The 21290-nt window shown below is 32.7% G+C and overlaps 1 protein-coding gene across 7 annotated transcripts in view; it reads left to right on the plus strand.

The window, feature by feature from the left end:
* NFAT5 (nuclear factor of activated T cells 5) overlaps positions 1-21290 on the plus strand; it is a 125208-nt gene that overhangs the window by 63233 nt on the left and 40685 nt on the right. For 5 of the 7 annotated variants that reach the window (XM_066243990.1, XM_066243992.1, XM_066243991.1 and 2 more), the window contains 4 exons: positions 8642-9200; positions 14454-14646; positions 16596-16786; positions 18868-19040. In XM_066243990.1, coding sequence (XP_066100087.1) covers positions 8642-9200; positions 14454-14646; positions 16596-16786; positions 18868-19040 — 1116 coding nt within the window. Of the gene's footprint in view, positions 1-2848; positions 2925-8127; positions 8190-8641; positions 9201-14453; positions 14647-16595; positions 16787-18867; positions 19041-21290 lie in introns of those variants that run through there. The other 2 variants (XM_066243996.1, XM_066243995.1) reach the window with 2 other exon arrangements.

Raw genomic sequence — 21290 nt, forward strand, 5'->3', positions numbered from 1 at the left:
AAACATGAATATATAAAATACTTAATATTACCTGACAATTAGCTATTATTCATTAAATATTAGCTTTCCTCCTATATGTTTCTCCTTTCATTTGTTAATAACATTTAAAAAAATAGATCTTATTTTTATAAAAATAAGTTTTTTAACCTTATTTTGCTTCTTTCTGACCATTCTCACCCAATCTTTTTTTTTTATCTTATTTTGAAGTTTTGCATATCAGTTAAGATATAGCTACACACAGGGACCTTGATATTTATTTTGTGACTTACTCTTTTACATTGACACTCTCTCAATGGGAACCCTTGTATGTAAAGGAACATTGATAGAGGCTGACTCATAGAACAGACAATTCCCAAAGGGATGATTCTATAAAGTTGACTATGAGTTCTTCCTAGAATTTTCTTCCCACTTTTTTTTTTGTAATGAAATGATAAATTTGCATGATCAGTTATCAGAACTTCTGGTAGAGCAATTTATGACTTCTATTTTTTTGCCTAGACAATTTATTTTGTCTGTAATTGTATTTAACATATACTCTAATCCAGACCCAGATGTAAAACTTGATTGGTTAATGAAATTAGAAGATTTTAATAATACAGATACTATTTTCTTTTCCTTTTTGGTCACCTCTAAAAAAAGAAGTGTGAAGGCATTGAACTAGTGTTGGCAAGGCCCTGGCTGGTTGGCTCAACAGTAGAGTGTTGGCCTGGAGTGTGGGATGTCCCGGGTTCGATTCTTGGTCAGGGCACACAGAAGAAGTGACCATCTGTTTCTCCACTCTTTCCCTTCTCCTTTCTCTCTCCGTATCTCTCTCTTCTCCTCCCACTGACTCAGGTATATCAAGTTGGCCCCAGGCACTGAGGATAGCTCCATGACCTCACCTTAGGCACTAAAGTAGCTTGGTTGCTGAGCAACAGAGCAAGCTTCAGATGGGCAGAGCATCACCCCATAGAGAGATTGCTGGGTCGATCCCAGCTGGGGCACATGCAGGACCTGATTCTCACTTACAGGAAAATACAAAAAGAACTAGTGTTGGCAGGAATACCTTTATTATTTATAAACTTTTAAAATATATGATAAAGCATTGAAGTGATCTTCAAATAGCATCCCTCAGAACTTTTTCTCTCCAGTTTTTCTTTAAGTTATTAATATAGTGATAATCTTTGTTTTGTCTTAAAGTAACATTACCTTTCAAGTGGTACAAAAATTGTCCTTTTTAAAAACAACTTGTGGCCCTGGCTGGTTGGCTCAATGGTAGAGCATTGGCCCAGCGTGTGGAAATCCCAGGTTCGATTCCCGGTCAGGGCACACAGGAGAAGCACCCATCTGCTTCTCCACCCTTCCCTCTCTCCTTCCTTTCTCTCTCTTCCCCTCCCGCAGCCAAGGCTCCATTGGAGCAAAATTGGCCTGGGTGCTGAGGACGGCTCCATGGCCTCCACCTCAGGTGCTAGAATGGCTCCAGCCAGATGAGAAGAGCATCACCCCCTGTTGGGCATGCCCGGTGGATCCTGGTCAGGCGCATGTGAGAGTCTGATTGCCTCCCCGCTTCTAACTTCGGTAAAATACAATTAAAAATAAATAGATAGATAGATAGATAGATAGATAGATAGATAGATAAAACTTGTACTTCCTGGGGTCTTTAACAGTATAATAAATTTAGTTATCAGCTAGTATAATTATTTACATAAATTTATAAATATTGTGATTTATTCAGTTTCTGAATGAATAAGCACATTATTATATTATCTGCCTCTATAGAATAGCATTTAAAACTGTTCACAGATTCTCCACTGATCTTTTGTGTTTAAATTATTTGAGGTAGAGTAGTCTTTCTAGGCGTTAGTCTTTTCACCCAGTGGTGTCTGTACTGATGTTACCCTGTAGCAATTAAATCACTAGATGATAGAAAGCATCTTCTTTTTCTAGTAGGAGGGGATTTAAAAACCATATTCTGTAATGTGTACCTAGTATATATTTTACATTGTACTTTTATACTTAGGGTTGAATAGAACAAATGATATATTTAAAATATTGTTCTAAATTTTGTAAGCATTTTTCAGGAAACATTCTTTCATATATTCTGTGAATATATTTAATAGCACATTGACAAACTAAAAGTAATTTTGTTAGGAGAATTTAGCTTAAAAATGGGAGAGTAATTATTGGGTAGTATTAAAACCCTGACTGGCAATTTGATGGACTGGGGAAGAAAAAGATGGTCTCCAATAAATCAGTAACAAACTTTTAAATTAGATATGTACAGTACTGCATATCTATTTTGAAAGTGTAAACTGGTAAATTTTTTGAGGGGAGATGAGGAGGTATGTGGATGTTGGTCTGAGAAATGAAAAGATTCTTTTGCTGCTAAAATATAAATATTTTGTACTGTTTGAGTGTATCTCCTTCCATTCTTTAAGGGAATCTGGATAAGGGTACAGCCTCAAAACACCTGTGTGAGAGAACATTCTGGTTTATGGATTAGATTGCATTAGTAAACAGAAGAACAGTTTGGTGAATATGAGGTTACAAATATTTTGGATAAGAAATTTCCCCATTTGCATTTATTTGGGTATGAATAGTTTAATTTTTTAACATTTGTTTTAAAACATTGCTTATTGTAGCATGTAAAAGTATGTTGGGTGGGAAAAGTACAAATGGGAAGTTGAAACTGTTTTAAACATATAAATAAATTGATCAACCCTGCAATTTTTGTTTTTTGGGGGTTTTGTTTTTTTTAATAAAATAATCTGGATTGCTTATTTTATATGCTGGGATGCTAGTTGTTTTTTCTATTAATACACTTAACTTGCATTCTAGCTTCGCCATTCAGAGACAGGCATCGTGTGGTGGGTTGTGTGACAGTGTCTGTCAATAGTGAAGACAAATAGTGCCAGAGACACTTAACCCATCCAATCTCACCCAGGGTCGGTTTTCAGACTTCTTCATAAGTCTTTTTTTCTTTTTCTTTCTTTCTTTCCTTCTTTCTTCCTTCTTTCCTTCCCTTATTTATTTATTTACTTTTTACTTTAAAATAGTGGATTGATACTGATTGAAACTAAAACTTTTGGTAAAGTTTTAAACTTTACATTAATTCTGTAAGAAAAAGAAGAAAAGTAGAAAATGAAGGTTGGCATGTAAGGTGTTGTCAAAGCAGGTTTGCAGCCACTTTGTGTGTCCTAGATTTTCAATCCCTTGGCAACATGAATGTTGGCCTTATAATTTTTTTCTCTCAATATCTTTCTTCTTTGATGTGAAAACATATCCTGTATCCAGTGACTTTTATCAGACAAGATATTTAGATTTGAAGTTATTGTTACCAATAAGAAAAATGAAATACTTAAAAACAATAACTACGGTTGAACAGTTTTAGACCAGAAATTGTTTGTAAACATCCTATTTGTTTTTTTATGATCATTTTCTGAGCAGTTTGTAGTTTGCTCCTTTTCCGTTCCACTATTGGTTCACTTAGCACATTGCAAAATTTTATGGCTTTTGTTTTAATGGCTTTCTCAGGAAACTCAACTGATTTTTGTACCAATGTTGAAAAGCTATAAAATATATGTGTTTATTTAAATGGGAACACATTTTATCTTGGAAGCTTAGTTAAATGTAATTTCTGTCATATAGTTTAAGTCAGTAAAAGGTATTTGCTTCTTCTGAGGACTTTAAAGAATGTTTCTAATTTTAAAGCTTTCTATAAAAAGGTTTGGTTAGCTCCATATAAAGTATGATCTTTTATGGTATTTTAACACTAAAATGATAGAGTAATTAAAATAACTTCTAGTTCACAAATCTAGAACTAATAGTTCTTCATTTTAAAAATACTATAGTTTAAGTAAGGAGAATATAAAATCTATATGGGTTTTCATATGTGGTACCATTTAAAAATTCATTTTCATTATTCTAATGAAATTAATAGTACTTGCAAATCCTGGTTTATCCATGTAGATATTATCTGTCATTCTTTTTATCCCAACTACTTTGAATATTCATAATAAACATAATAATACCATCTTAAAAGAAGCCGTATATCTAAATTAAGTTCACCATTATTACTGGCTTTTTAGCTAGTAATTGGCTGTTCTTAATAATGAAATTAATTATTAAAAACTATAAATATGACATTTCCCTTTATTTATGAATTTTAGAATTAGTCTATTCTTTTGAGATTATAAATTTACATTAGTAAATTATAGAAATGGTCTATTCGTTTTCCCTTTAGTTTGGGGAAATAATTTCATTTAAAACATCAAAAATTTGTTCACATATTACTTAGGTGAAAGAATAAGTTCAAGAAAATATTTAAGAAAAACTTCCATCTTTATGAAGGATTGGTAAGGAATTTAAAGAACAAATAAAATTATAAAATTATAAAATACATTACAACTATGCTCATTGAGAAAATAAAAGCAGCTACTAAAACATTTTTATGGGGTAGTTCTTGTATTTTAATATGCAGCAATTAAACATAGTCTCTACATTTCTAATAGATAAAAATGGAGGCTCAAATTCAAAATAAGTGAGTAGAGGTAGTTAGCATATTTTGTTTAAGAACTTAACAAATAAAGCATATGTAGGTGAGGATATGTAAATGCACATTAGCATTTTTGTTATATAGAATGTCAGCTAAGTTGTTTCTTGATATTTAATGATATAGTGACCTTAAATACATTTATAATATTTCCAGGAATGTTTTTTAGTACTTTTCTGGGAATACTTAGATACGACAAACTAGTATTTAAAAATCGAATATGTTCTTGATATAATTTTATGCATTTAATTTTTGTAGAGAATAATAAAGATATTTTATTCTTGGTAAATTTATTGATTAGTGCTCAAGTATGTAACTTATAGTTTCAAGAAAGAAACTTATTAGAGCACTTTTTGTAGAAATAGCAGTTATCTTTAAACTCCTAAGTTACTCCTAAACCTTTCCCTATTTCCAGATAATGCTATTATAATAATATATAGTCTAAGTAATTTGATTAGTAAATCTTTTTAAAAAAATAAACCTAATGTGTCCATTATGAACACATTGGTACATTTATTTGCCAATTTAAATTTAATATAACTTAGCACCCATATCAAATATTGGCTTCCCATAAGTTAATTACAAATAACATACAAGGCACTATGTCAGGTGTTAGGAGGGTCTAAGATGAGGAAGATGACTGTATATGCTCTCAAGGGGCTCATAGTTTTTATCCTCCGCCACCTCACCTGGCACTTAGGTGATGTCTTGCTAACCAGAATGTAACATTTTTATGTGAAAGATTTTATATACTAATATAATCATCATCAGAGCAACAATGATATTGTGGTAAAGAGTTTTCTAGTTTTAAAAATTGTCTTATGCCTGACCTGTGGTAGCGCAGTGGGATAAAGCGTCGACCTGAAACACTGAGGTCGCCGGTTCGAAACCTTGGGCTTGCCTGGTCAAGGCACATATGGGAGTTGATGCTTCCTGCTCCTCCCCCTTCTCTCTCTCTCTCACTCCTCTCTCTCTAAAAAAAAAAAAAGATCAATAAATAAAATATTAAAAAAAAATTGTCTTATTTGTTGAAGTCTTAACATGCATAGAATCTTTGTAATTTAGGGTTAAACTGAGGTAGGCTTTTTAGAAAGTCACACTATTTTTAAGTTAGAGGATGTTTGCTATTGCTGTCTTCTGACAAAATTTATGTTTTCAGTTTTATAGTTCTGTGCTAATGAACTTTTTTATTTAATAACTTTATCCAGGAAACTACAGGTAAAATATAAAAATTGTGTGTTAGGTGTCCAAGGAAAATATATAGAATATTTTAATTTATGTAGGGTATGAGATCACAGTTTGGCATACCTGTCCTGGAACAGACATTTATGTATGATTGTATCAATTGGGTTTTATAACCATGATTGTTTTGTTAAGATTTGCAAGATAAACTCATATAGCATACCTAAAAGAGCAATGCTAGGTTATATCTTGCAGATTAAATTTATAAACACCACATAACTTGCTTTTGAGTTCATAATTGCTTTTCACCTGTACTTTCCATCTGTCAAGGACAGGGATCCCTGCGATGTTCATATTCTGCATCTTCATGTGCATGGTACTTAGATTCAAAAAGCGTGGTTGGGAGAAAGCTGTTTATAGAAATACAAGTTCGCAACATTCATGCTGCATGCTTTGTGTGTTCCACTGCAAATATTGCATGCTGCATACTTGTATTTTTCTGAAAATGAAGAACACAGGCTCATAACACATACAAATTTAGTTTCATTTTTGCCAATAGTTGGAACAGATGGAGGAATGTTAAACATAATACCTTTTCTATTTTTTCTAAAATGAATTCTTTTGTCTTTTTCAAAAAACAAGGAAAAAAATTATTTAAACCCAAAGTGGCTACAAATCAGCTCCTAAACTGTCACTGACATTAGCATCTAGATTTTATAGTTTTTACAAATCTTTTAAAATATTTATTTACTAAAAAAACATTGCATTAATGCATGATACAAAATTGATAAATTTTTCTTTAAATTGGAATGCAGTTTAAAGTGACTGAATTTTCCAATTTCAGCTACTGAATTTGACAAGAATACAAACTGGAAAATGGAACTGGTATCATCTAATTGCTCTAGGTTCTTTGACTTATGGTAGTTGGGAATAATCTCTCCATGTGGCATTATATAGATCACATTATTGATGCTAATATTAATTACTATGCTCTTTAGCTTCAAAAGTAATGAAAAATTATGTGTGAACTTAGTTCTTTCGATTGATTTAAGTGTTTTGGTATATGTTTTTACTTTAAAAATAGATCTTTGGCACTTGGCTTTCAATTATCTAAACATTAGCATTCTTACATTTAACTCTTTATATCATAATTGATAAGAATGTTACAATTCCAATAGCTGTATATCACAATTTTTTTTTAAGTAAGAGGAGGGGAAATAGGGAAACAGACTCCCACTTGTGCTCCAGCTGGGATCCACCAGGCCCCCTCCTGCGGCTGGTACTCAAATCAATGGAGCTATCCTCAGTGCCTGAGGCTGATGCTCAGACCAACCGAGCTTAACCTCAGTGGCTGGGCACATGCTCCAACCAGGCACTGGCTGTGGGAAGAGGAAGTGGAGAAGTGGGGAGAGAGTGGGAGAGAGAAGCAAAAGGCTTTTTCTCCATCCAGATATGTGCTCTCACCGAGAATGGAACCTGGGATGTCCATATGCCAGGCCAACGCTCTATCCATTGAGCCAACTGGCCAGGGCCTGTATATCACAAATTTAAGATTAATCATACCACTTTAAAACAGTGGCATAATTCGCTGTAGTTAAAAATTAATTTTAGATTTATTTATTTGACATGTTTGACACATTGCCTATTTTTGTATGTGTGATTATAAATTTTTCTATATCTTCTACAAGATAAAATGGTATTTGTAAAATTTTAGGACTGACAACGTCCAACTTTAACATTATAAGTATGCCTCTGAAGTTATGCTGTTAAGAATTTAAAGTAGTAGTATTTTTCAATGAGCTGTTCTCCCAGTTGTCACACATTTTATAAAGATCTACTTAAATCTTTTTTTTGCTAAGCATAATAGATAAATTGTTTTATAAAAAAACTTTTTATAGAAACCAGTTCTGGTGATCTCCAGAGATTTTTCTCACTTAATTCTTTGTTGTTAGATTCCAGCCAATAAAATTTACTATTACTCATATTAGAAAATTACTTTAATAGTTTAAATCAATCAGGCCGTTTAAAGAGAGAGGAAATGGACTGTAGTAACCAGTTGCTTACTGTGTAATCAAGTACTTTGTATGAGAAATTCATCCAATAATCAGTCCACATTTTGCTTTCATTCTGCCATTTAGGATGGATTTGTTTATTTTAGAAATTATGGTCTTGACTGCCACTTCCAACTTCTGGAGACCCTCAGTGGTTAACTAGCTTATCTTCTTCAGCCCAGCATGTTCCAAATCAAACCCTTTGCACTTTTATTCTTCTAGATCATAGTGATGGTACCAGTTTCATTTTGCCTCCAATTCAGTTGATTATATATTTTTTTCTCTTTATTTCTCATTTTATAATTGGTATCTGGAATAATCAGCAGCTCTTTTCTCATTTATTTTCTCATATTTTTATTCCAGGATTTGCCTCTGAAGCAGGGAGTGTCTGCATTAAAAATGACCTGTAGTTCTCTGCTTCATAGGTTAGAAACTTATTTTAATATTTTGTGGCTAAGCACAGTCCCACTTTTCAAATTCTATAATAAATTACTTAATTGGCATTGAATGTGGACCGCAAGCATATGTTTTATATTGGGGTTTTCTTTATTATTTTAAATTATTAAAATTCAACAGAACATCCAGCTGAGGCAATAAAAGCTTTATTCTTGCTTTACAGCTTAAAACATTAAATTAGATTTTTAAAAAAATCTATCAATGATAGCACAAGTATATTAATGCCATTTGGGCATTTTAAAAAAATGCATTTCTTAGGCCTTGTATTGCTTGAAGCATTTATATTACAAAACTTAACCAAATTCCAACTATTCATTTTGGGGAAAAACAATCAGTTTACAAATCACATTTTCAATGGGACTGCTAGCCAGCATAGGTGAAAACATGTATAGTGTATTTACTCTTAAATTGTACACTGCAGATGCTTCTTCAGCTCCCTCCTCTTCCTCCATGGGCGGTGCTTGCAGCTCCTTTACCACCTCTTCCAGCCCTACCATTTATTCTACCTCAGTCACCGACAGCAAGGCTATGCAAGTGGAGAGCTGCTCCTCAGCCTTGGGGGTAAGTAACAGAGGGGTAAGTGAAAAGCAGTTAACGAGTAACACAGTTCAGCAGCATCCATCAACACCGAAGAGGCACACAGTCTTGTACATCTCACCACCACCTGAGGACTTGCTGGATAACAGTCGGATGTCCTGCCAGGATGAGGGGTGTGGATTGGAATCTGAGCAGAGCTGCAGTATGTGGATGGAGGATTCCCCCTCCAACTTCAGTAACATGAGCACCAGTTCCTACAATGATAACACTGAGGTACCTCGTAAATCACGAAAACGAAATCCAAAGCAGAGGCCGGGGGTCAAACGACGAGATTGTGAAGAATCTAATATGGATATATTTGATGCCGACAGTGCCAAAGCACCTCACTATGTGCTTTCTCAGCTTACCACGGACAACAAAGGCAACTCAAAAGCAGGAAATGGGTTGGTATTCACATTTTTTTTAAGCTCTATCACCATTATGCAAAACAAACAAAAAAATCATTCCCCACTTTTCTAAATTCCTCAGCTCCAGTTTGCATATAAAGCAGAGATACTAATTTTGTCATTGAAATACCTGAAAACTTTAACTTAAAATTAGCAAGTTTCACTAGAGAAAAAAATAAAATATCAGTAGATATTAGCAATAGGTATCTTATGGGCATGATTAAGTAGTATAAAATAAAATAATCTGTTTTGAAATAATTTAAATTTCAAATAGATTTATATTTTAAAAGAATTTAAGAATATATTTATTCATAAAAAACTCATTAATGGCTGTAGCTAAAACAACTCAAAACATTCACGAAGGGCTAGTTTGTATTTTCTTTCACATTGTCTCTCTATGTGGCTCAATCTATTTCTTTTCTTGTGAAGATTTTAGACTATTTTTCTTGCGTTTCATAGAAATAGGAAAAAAGTAAGGTGATGGCTTAATTTTCATTATTAGGTTTATGTATTTATTTTAAACTTTTTTGATACATTGTGCTGATTTGGGATTTTGAAAAACTGCATAAACATTAATTTTCTGTGATCCTGGGTTATGTATTTGAAGAATGATAGAACAGGATCATAGTACATGTTTGAGTTTTTATTCATTTATGCCAGTTCACAACATTCACTAAGTATATTTCTATAACTATATTACATAATATTCACTGCTATATAGTACAGAATACTGATTTCTTTTTAACTTTTTAATTCTTTTAGTACTTGTAATTATTAATTGCTAGACTTTTTAATTAGAGTTTCCTATAGTATATTCAACATAATTGGGTAAAATTTAACACACTGGATTTAAGAGATATTTTGGGGGATCTTTCATTTGCCCCAGAATCTACAATTTCAGGTTGTCACAAAAACTGATAGAGAAGCTTTTGATTGGTTTACTACTTGATGACATTATTGATATCTTTTAAGTTAAAAATCTAAACTGATAGAGAAGCTTTTGATTGGTTTATTACTTGACAACATCATTGATATCTCAAGTTAAAAATCTAATTGAGTAGTATAGAGAGTATTTTTATTGTATATTAAACTTATCCTTAATTCTCTCAGTATATTTTTAAAGTAATACCAACCATTTAATTAATAATTACTCTGTGTTACTTTATTCTCCACTCTTATTTAAAACTCCTTTAGGGTGATACAGTTAAGTGAAAATATACATTTAACTGCTTTTTATTTTACAAAGTCCAGATTAGAAAATTTTCTAAAAGAAAACAAGGTATATAGTCTTTCTTAAATGTTGCCATTAACATATTTAAGCATTCTAGAACATATTTATGCTGTGACCTATATACAATAATGCTCTGAAACATAGTAGCACAGAATTAAAAGGCTCATGTACATTTATCATTAAATACAGATATGTGTTAATTTGGGCTTTAATGGAGAAAGATTTTTTTAAGTTCCAGAAAAGATATTTTTTCCTTTTATTTTCAAGTGAGAGGAGTGGAGATAGATAGACTCCTGCATGTGCCCCCCCCCCCGGGATCCACCCAGCAACTCCTGTCTGGGTCCAACGCTCGAACCAATTGAGCCACTAGCTGTGAGAGGGGAAGAGAGAGGGAAGAAGGAGAGGGAGGGGAATAGAAGCAGATGGTTGCTTCCCATGTGTGCCCTAACTGGGATTGAACCCAGGACCCACACACCAGGCTGATGCTGTATCCACTGAGACAACAGGCCAGGGCTGAGACTTTTATTTTTATACTGAAATAAATGTTACATTTCAAAGGAAAAGCAAATTAATACATATTAATTACAACATACATGGTTTGTAGTTGCAATTAAAGCAGTATGTTAGAGCATCCCTTCTAGTAGCTAGAATGGATGCTGCCCCATTCATGAAATGCTTAATAAAGACAATTAGATCTTGAAAAAATAAAGAGATATCTTGACCTACATCTGTTCTGCTTCTGCTTTTGTATGCTAGATATATCTTAGAAATGATTTGAGGTTACCCAGGGAAAATATAATAACATTTGTCAAGAAAAAAATCTCTCATGAAATAATTCATGGAACAGAAACTCATCAAGCAGGAGAAGAAATGTCCAGCTTCTTAGGTAATGAAAAATATTTGACTCTAGCACATGGAAATGATGGAAAAAGTTTAAGTTTTGAATTTTTAAAACTATATCAAGGAAAGGATAAAACCATAAGTAAATATATAGGAAAATAGGCCTTTGAAGACAATTATTAAGAGGCTCTCAAGTTAGAGTCCTAAATTCTTCAACAAGAAATGTTAGAAACATGAAAAATATTTAGAAGTGTTTTGAGAGATAAGGTATGAAGCCTTAAATCTAATGTGCCATAAACTTACAATCTGTCTAATGCTAACTTTCAGAAAAGGTACTCTCAAATATGTTGTGTACAATTTATTGATCTTCAAGATGGAAATAGCATTTTTGTTGTAAATGTTATATAAAAGAGTTTATTAAAAAAGAATATCATTTTCTTAAAAAAACTACTCAGTATTTATACAATCCTAGCCATATCATTCTTAAATTCTTAAACTAAATGTCCTGAGAATCTGTAGCCCTATGTGTCTTCCAGGTAGTGCTAGAAATTAAGATAAAATGTTATCTGGATGTGAAAATTATTTTAGGCATTTGTAGTGAAAATTATTTTTTGTTACATAGACAACCAGAAGGATGTGCAATACAAAGGAATTAGAATGGCATTTTAAGACTTCTGAATAGACTGTGCCAAAAGAGTGGATTTTCTTTTTAGATTTTGTTTAGAAGTAAAATCCATACAATTAAACTGCTATCTTCTTGTTTTTCTTAAGCTGTCATCTTTTTATAATTTTCTTACTTAAAGGTGTCCTGAGAAAGATATCCAAAACATTATTCTACATTTACCTATGTTATGTTTTGTTTTAAGACCCTTTATTTCTTTTTTGCTACCCGTTTTAAATTACCTTAAAAATTAGTAACTTAAATAACTAAAAATTAGTTGATATTTCAGTAGTTTTATGTGTCTAGAGATCTAAATATATATATGTATTCCATTTTTACATTTAAACCTAGAGAATAAAGATAATTTTAAGGTCTTTTTAATGTATCATTTCATAAATTGTTTAATTACATGTGCTATTTTTTAAGCTACAATGTGTATACTTTGTCAACTCAACAGTTTTCATTCAAAATGAAATATTTTGTTTTACTGAAATAGTAAAACTCATTATCAACTGATCTCATAAATATTAGCTTCGCTAGCATAAGTAAATATTAAAAACTGTATTTTTTTATCAAGAAAAACTATCTTGACAAATTAATTGATATGCTATGTTTTCCTTATATTTCAAACTTAAGTATTCCCTTTTCTCTTGTAAAATTAATACATATTAATTACAAATATTTGAAAAAATGCAGAAATAGAAGAAAATAAATAACCCATAATCTAGTCGCTCAGTACAACTGCTATTAGCATATTGTGAATTTCCTTTTAGTTCCTTTCAGTGCATATTTGGAAGATGTTTTTAAGTGAATTTCTTGCTTTTATTTTAAAATGAGCAAAAAACAGAATATTGTTATAGAATTTCATGTGTAAGGGACTACACATTATATTCAGAGCAAATGTTTACATTTCTACTCAGAATGATGAAAAGAAAAATAGAATCTGTTGCCCATTGTTCCAGCTTCACCTTAATACTTTTGTTCATAGAATTTATTCTTCCAGAGCCTTTTAAATGACTTATTCAGGTAATTTTTAAATTAATTATGTCAAACTTACTGACATACTTTAGTCAGTTATGATCCAGTCTTTCTCATCTTACTACTATAGAAGCTCCTCTTTTCCTCTGCCTTCCTTTCTTGATTTCTTTCTTCTTCCTATTTGCCTTCATCAACACATTTTTTTTTCAGCATCTGCTCTTTAAGGAATTGTTCAAGGTTCAGAAATTTGAAGATGACTGAACACTACTCCCCCTCAAAACTCTTCCTCTTACCCAGTTAGTCTTACTACATTCCTTTGTATCCCTTCTTTCCTCCATTCTTCTGTCCCTTTCTTCACCATGGATTGTACTCTTAGTGGAAAAAAGACTATTTTTGTTATTGATCATTTGAGGCAACAACTTTGTTAGAGGTGGATTGGTAAACATTAGAGCCAGTTTCAAGGCTGCTTAGCCACCACTGCTCTTCTATGTTTGAAGTCATAATATTCCTTCCTGGGCCTGTTTGGTTTTGGAGGAAATTTTGTCCACAGTCAAGCTCTTGACTCCTGTATTGTTAATGTGAGTGTAAACTTAGGAATGAGAGAGTCATATAGAAAGTCTACAGGCCCTGATTCCATTTTATAATGTATATGGATAATTTTATCCTATTTTAAAGCTAACAGTATTGTTTTCTATTTATTTTTATCACATATTTTCCATGCTTCAGATTAATTGTATTTACCTGAAGTCCTAACCACCATCTGAAATATTTTTTTGTCTATATTACATACAGAAAATTAATGATAAAATAAATGTTAGAAACACAATTTTTAAAAATAAGTTAGATTGCCTATCTATAAAGGCCAGATTATAAAATTTTTATATGTAAGAGCTTTAATTATTTAATCACAAATAAAAATGCTCTGAAAAAAAGATTATTTAGAGTAAAACTAATTCCCTGTAAAAATTGAGTCACTGATTTTTTTATCATAATTTTCTCACTTAAAAGTGTCCTGAGAAAGATATCCAAAACATTATTCTACATTTACCTTGGTTGTGTTTTGTTTTGTTTTAAAACCCTTTATTTCTTTATTGCTACCCCTACTTTTTTTATTTTTTTGCTTTGCAAGTCTGATTAGAAAATAATGGTAGTTAATCTTCTGGTTTATATAACACATATATATGTAATTTAAAATTTTTATTTTGACTGAAGTACAATATGAAAGGTTGTAAGTGCCATTAGCTATATTCTTTCCTGTTATTCCCAGTGTATTGCATTCTTCCTTCTATCACATATGCATTCTTTGTCTTTCCTGTCTGACTTTCTTATATTTTTGCATCATTCATTAAATTTTATTACAAAAATTTAAAATAAACTTTGTTAAGGAATGTATCCTCCCTTAGGCTGCACTTTGTCAGTTAGATAATCCTTTGTTTTTACTGTTAGTTCCTATTCTATTTCCTCCTTTATCTTAGATGCTTTTTATTAAAAAACAAACCCCTTTTTAATGCTTTTTCCATGTTGTGCTTTGACTTCTCAGGACATTGGAAAACCAAAAAGGAACTGGAATAAAGAAAAGCCCTATGTTGTGTGGACAGTATCCTGTTAAAAGTGAGGGAAAGGAGCTGAAGATCGTTATCCAACCTGAGACCCAGCACAGAGCTCGCTACCTGACTGAGGGGAGCCGTGGCTCAGTGAAGGATAGAACACAGCAAGGGTTTCCTACAGTAAAGGTACTTCCTTTTATTAGCAATATAAGAAGAATTCTCTCCAGTTTTTTACTTAGTCATTATTTTGTTTTTAACCAAGAGAAGCTGCCCGAAATAGAAAGGTAGACTTGCTAGCTATATATTGAGAATGTATTCTGATAAGAAAAATATCTGGAAATCAGGAATTATCTTCCCCTTATATCATATTTGATGTCAATAGCAACTATATAGGAGTCTTCCCAAACTTGATATTTAAGAAGAAATTTTAAAGTGAATTCAAAGAAATATTTCAGAAATTATTATGGACTTAGATAATAAGGTTTTTGAAATGGCTGATGTAATCAGGTCTGTTCAACTGAGAAAAGGATGGATTGATAGGTAACATAAATTTTCAGTTTAAGAACTAGGATATCAACTGAGTCATCATCTTTTTAGAACTTAGCTAAAGAAAAAAGGAGGGCTTAAACTTTAGCACCTAGTATACCTTGTTACAAACACTATTTCTCTTTGAAGATAAACTAAAAAAAATGGGTGGAAGATACTTAACAAAATGTTCCAACCCCTTGCAAAATACCAAGTGGAGGGATTTTGACTTGTCACGTGGTAGATTCTCGATAAGTACAGTTTGTGTAAGTGTGTTAGTTGAACAATATTTAGTTGGACTGCCTTTTGTTTTATACTTGAGTGAAATAATGGTAAAAACCTAAGATCAGAAAATTTACTCGTGACCATTTGTAAGGGTGATTAGTAGTCATATGTACAATATCATTCTACCCCTCTACTGTTCACCAAATCAACTAATCCTCAGTCTCCTAAGCTCAGAAGTAACAGGCAAGTAAGAAATTTAAGTTATGCTTTTTGTAAATATTTGTCTAACTAGACATTTTAGTAGTTTGGCCAAGATTTTTAACCTGATTGCTCTGACTTTAAGTTTTGCTTTTTATAAGTACTTGTCTGGTCAGAAGTATTGTTAGGTATTACCTAACTGTGAGAGGGAGTGAATTGACTGACCTTAAATGTTTCTTCTTCATTCAATAAATATTGTATACTTCTGTGTGCCAGACACTGTTCTAGGTTCTGCTGACTGGCTGAGTAGATTGCTTATTTGCCTTATTATGATATCATTTCACAGATATACACCCATACTGGGATAGAAAAGATGTATGAGTTTTCAAGCACTTTGGTATACATTGTACAAGTTACCGGTATTTTGTGATTTTCTGCATTCTGTATTAGCAGCTTCAGTGGTTAACTATATACCTTCAAGAGTCTGCATTGGAAACATTTGTTCCCAAATGCTGTTTTAAATATTTATTTATTTAATCTTTAGCATACAAGTTATAATTTAATTTATGAAGGCTTGCTAGAGACCTATAATGACCCATATAGACTCTAGTTCAATCTAGCAGTTTTTCAGACCATATTGTTTTGGTCCAGGATTTCATAATATATGTATGCATCTAGTCTATGAAAATGAACTCCATTTTTTTTATTTTTTATATAGCACTTTTCTATTCAAAGAGCTGTAAAAGAGTGAAAATTTAGTGTATGTACTTTCATTTAATGATGATAATGATGTCACTGACATGGTTCAGTGAATTTTTCATTAGTGGTGGTGGTGAATCCTGAGTTATCTACATGCTTTTTTGGCAGACCATAAATTTATAAGTACCGAAAGCACTGTTGATTCATTCTCATCTGCTTGTACATATTAATTAAAAATAATTTATCATTAAAAATCTAAAATTGTATTAAAATTTGATTATTACAGAATTTAAACTTAGGATTTTCTGCAGTAATTTAGCCAACTGTCCCTTATAAAAATATTTTACCTCTGTTTTTCTTGAGTATTTAAATTATTTTTTATTGTAATCTACTTTTAAATATAAGGCTTGGCATTAAATGTTTGATTTTACAATTAGATTATTTGAAAGACTAATTAGTGTTTTATGCTCCATGTTATCTTGCTCCAGCTGGAAGGCCATAATGAGCCAGTAGTGTTGCAAGTGTTTGTGGGTAACGACTCTGGGCGAGTGAAACCACATGGATTTTATCAGGCCTGCAGGGTAACTGGGCGAAATACAACCCCCTGCAAAGAAGTAGACATTGAAGGCACTACTGTTATAGAAGTTGGCCTTGAGCCAAGCAACAACATGACACTAGCGTAAGTACTTAGTAAAAATGTTTTCATATTATATATATATATAGGAGATATTTTATAGCTTCATATTCATTTTGAAATATCCCCTAAGTTTTATGAGCAGTATATTATATATTACTATATATATTATATTATATGGAAGGAACATTATTTAGTTTTTAATGTAGAAAAGATTTTCAGTGTTTTAAATATTACAAATTAAAAAATAGATTATTGCAGAATGATAATGGGTTAAATTAATTCTTTCACTGTGTGCTAGATAAATCCTGTGGTGAAAGGCAGGGAAATAAAAGCCAGGTGGAATGCTGCCTTTTTAAAAAAATAATACAGACTTATTTGTTGGGATTAGTAATATTAACATTAAAAATAAAAATTACAACCCTGGCCACATTGTTTGGTTTCTTAGCATTGTCCCAAATTGTGAAGTCTGTGGTTTTGATCTCAGGTCAGGGCACATGTTTCTCTCTCTCACCCTCTTTTCTCCCTTTTTCCTCTTCCCCTTTCCCTCTTCCCCTCCCCCCTCTTCCTGCCCTTCCCCCCTCCCCTTTCCCCCTAACCCCCTTTCTCTCATCTCTTCCTTCCTCTCTCACTAAAATCAAATATATTAATTTTTTTTTAAATTACAAACTGATTTGCTTTCCTAAATTCTGTTTTCTTAGTGTTTGTATTAGAAACTGTTTAACAGAAACCATTTAGAGTGACCTGACCCATCTTGATGTGAAAAAGCATATTGCTAGTCTAAATTTACCTTCTGTTCTTACTTTCCTATATTACGAAAGAATTATGTCCTAGGACTATATATTTTTCATCTTAAGCATTTTAATTGCCTGAAAAATATTAGAAATGTTAATGATTTAAATTAAAAAATTTTTTCCTTAAGTCTTTTGTTAAGAACCTTTAATCCTAAAGTTGAAACATAATAGCGGCAAATATCTTGATATGGAGTAGACCTGTGTTGTAATTATTTGTATTGGATAACTAAAGATTTTTATCTAGTTCGTTTTCAGTTACCTTTTGAAAGCCATTTTGTATAGATTAAGAGGTTAATTGGAAAAGAAAAAGTTTTTAATAGTAAAGATTTATTTTTAAATTTTTGAAAATTATAAAAATGTATATAGTAGAAGAAAGGGAAGGTATAATTGATTATAAATATATAGTACCTAATTATTATAAGTTGAAAATACAGAGTACTGTAATTAAAAAATAATAATCATAAAAGACTAAAACCATACCCCTCAAAAGCCAACTTCCCAGAAATAACCACTATTTTGATATTTATCTTTCCATTCGTTTTTCTGATCAAATTGAGATAATATTGTACCTACTGTTTTGTAACCTACTTTTCAATTATCATTAACATTTTCCTATAACATTGAATATTATCCTATATCACATGGTTTTTTGTTGTTTTTTTGTGTGACAGAGACAGAGAGAGGTACAGATAGGGACAGACAGGAAGGGAGAGAGATGAGAAGCATTGATTCTTTGTTGTGTCATTTTAGTTGTTCATTGATTGCTTTCTCATATGTGCCTTGACCAGGGGACTACAGCAGACCGAGTGACCCCTTGCTCAAACCAGCGACCCTGGGCCCAAGCTGGTGAGCCTTGCTCAAACCAGATGAGCCTGTGCTCAGGCCAGCAATTTTGGGGTTTCGAATCTGGATCAGGCCTATATCACATATAGTGTCCCATTCTTTTGTAGACAGTTTGTAATATTTTTAAAAGTAAAACCATTTCTTCTATTTTTATATCAGAATTAGCTGCCAAAAGAAAGAGGCTAAATTTTAAAACAAACAACCCCAGTGAAAATATCTTTTGTAAATCATTACTTATGTTCAGAATTTAAAATAGTGATTTTACTTTTCTACTGTTTTTTCCATTAAAAATGAAAAGCTGACAAAGTTAGGAATTAGTAATATTCAGAATTTACCCTTATGCTGTTAGAAATTAGAACCTTATAATTATATTACATATTCAAAAATTAATAAAGATGTAACTATAAAAAAGAAACTGGTTTTATTAAGAATATTATAGTTTATATGCAACAGAAAAATATCTTTTAATGCATTTTTTTTTGTGTTTAGGGTGGACTGCGTAGGGATATTGAAATTGAGAAATGCTGACGTTGAAGCCAGAATAGGAATTGCTGGTTCCAAGAAAAAAAGCACTCGTGCCAGATTGGTTTTTCGAGTTAACATCACAAGGAAAGATGGCTCTACTTTGACACTGCAAACACCCTCTTCTCCGATTTTATGTAGTAAGTAAGAAAATATGGAGATAGTAAATATGTGGACTATTTTTCTTCTTTTTCTATTACTCTTTCAGACATCTCTAAATTTCAGATGTTTCACATATCCACCATTTGATCATGCAAAATTTAAAACATTAAAAGCTATAGTCAGATTTTTCTAGTTTGAGTGATTTTGAATAAAATTCAAAAAATGTGTACCATTTTGTAGTTTTCTTATCCTATACTTATTTAAGAAGTCATTTGAATAGTTTACCAGAAGTAAATTGCAAAGCCAAAGGATTTTCCCAGCATCTTCATTGTGTGATAAATTGCTGTGATCCTGTGTTTTGTGTTGTGAACATAAGAAATAGAAGTTATATTGATCAATGTCACCCCATTAAATTTAATTTCAAAAGAAAAGAAAAAGAAGGAAAAGATGAAACAGTAGTTAAAAGATATATGTGCCTGACCTGTAGTGGCACAGATAAAGCATCCACCTGGAGCCCTGAAGTTGCTGGTTTGAAACCCTGGCTTGCCAGGTCAAGGCACATGCAAAAAGCAACTATGCATTCATGCTTCCCACAGCCAAGGCTCCATTGGAGCAAAGTTGACCTGGGTGCTGAGGATGGCTCCATGGCCTCTGCCTCAGGCACTAGAATGATTTCAGTTACAATGGAGCAACGCCCCCCAGTGGGCATGCCCGGTGGATCCTGGTCCAGAGCATGCAGAAGTCTCTCTGCCTCCCCTCTTCTTCCTTCAGAAAAATACAAAGTAATAATAATAATAAATTTTTAAAAAATTAAACAAAAAGAAAGAAAAGAAACAGTAAGATAAGCAGAACTTTGTAAATATACAGTACTTGGAGTTCTGATTACAAATTAGAATATTGTATGCCTGACCAGATGATGATGCAGTGGATAGAGTGTCGGACTAGGGCATGGAGGACCCAGCTTCAAAACCCCGAGGTCACCGGCTTGAATAAGGGGTCCCTATGTCTACTGTAGCCCTCCAGTCAAGGCACATATGAAAAAGCAATCAATGAACAACTAAAGTGCCACAACAAAGAATTGATGCTTCTCATCTCTCTCCCTATCTGTCCCTCTCTCTGTCTCTCTCTGTCTCATCACACACACAAATAAAATTAGAATATTATAGCATAGTGTTGGGAAATGGGAAGAACAATTCTTATTTTACTATCCTTGGCATAGAAAGCAAATCATGTTTGTGTATTTAAATTCAATCGTGTTGAATGCAGCTCACCATATATTCTGGTTTCCCTCTAATGAATAGTATTACAAATAAAAATAAGAAATTTTTTTCTTTACATAACACTCAAGATTTTCATCTAGTATAATTTTCTTTGGCATTTTTTCTTTGTAATTTATACCTGAATTCAAAAGAACAGAGGAAACCTACTCCATTCAGTTGAATTTTCTATTGGGTTGTTATGGGTATTATGACCTTTCTGTTACCCCTTAGAACAGTTACAGAGCCTTTGTTATTTCATTGTAGCTTAGTTTTGTTGAATTATTTATCCTTTATAAATCTTGTTTTTTCTTTCAGTTCATCTCAGAAATTATTGTAGCCATACTTTAGCTTAGCAAACACCCTAATTTTATACAGAAAGTACTAAAATATCTTTCTGACCTTAAGAGAGCTCCAATGGATTTCTCTATTTTTCATTATTATGAAAAACTTGTTTTTTTTGTTTTGTTTTGTTTTTAATTTTTTTTATTTATTTATTTATTTAGAGACAGTGAGTCAGAGAGAGGGATAGACATGGACGGAGAGAGATAAGAAGCATCAATCATTAGTTTTTTGTTGCGCGTTGTAACACCTTAGTTGTTCATTGATTGGTTTCTCATATGTGTCTTGACCGCGGGCCTTCAGCAGACCGAGCAACCCCTTGCTGGAGTCAGCGACCTTGGGTTCAAGCAAAACTTGTTTTAATATTAGTATTTCATAGCGTTATTTTTGGGTGATGTTCAATTATAAATAGGCTGCTTTTAAAAAATCATAGGTTCCGGCCCTGGCGGGTTGGCTCAGCGGTAGAGCGTCGGCCTGGCGTGTGGGGGCCCCGGGTTCGATTCCCGGCCAGGGCACATAGGAGAAGCGCCCATTTGCTTCTCCACCCCCCCCCCCCTCCTTCCTCTCTGTCTCTCTCTTCCCCTCCCGCAGCCAAGGCTCCATTGGAGCAAAGATGGCCCGGGCGCTGGGGATGGCTCCTTGGCCTCTGCCCCAGGCACTAGAGTGGCTCTGGTCTCGGCAGAGCGACAC

This window comes from Saccopteryx bilineata, chromosome 9 (genome assembly GCF_036850765.1).
Source record: "Saccopteryx bilineata isolate mSacBil1 chromosome 9, mSacBil1_pri_phased_curated, whole genome shotgun sequence".
Taxonomy (NCBI): Eukaryota; Metazoa; Chordata; class Mammalia; order Chiroptera; family Emballonuridae; genus Saccopteryx; species Saccopteryx bilineata.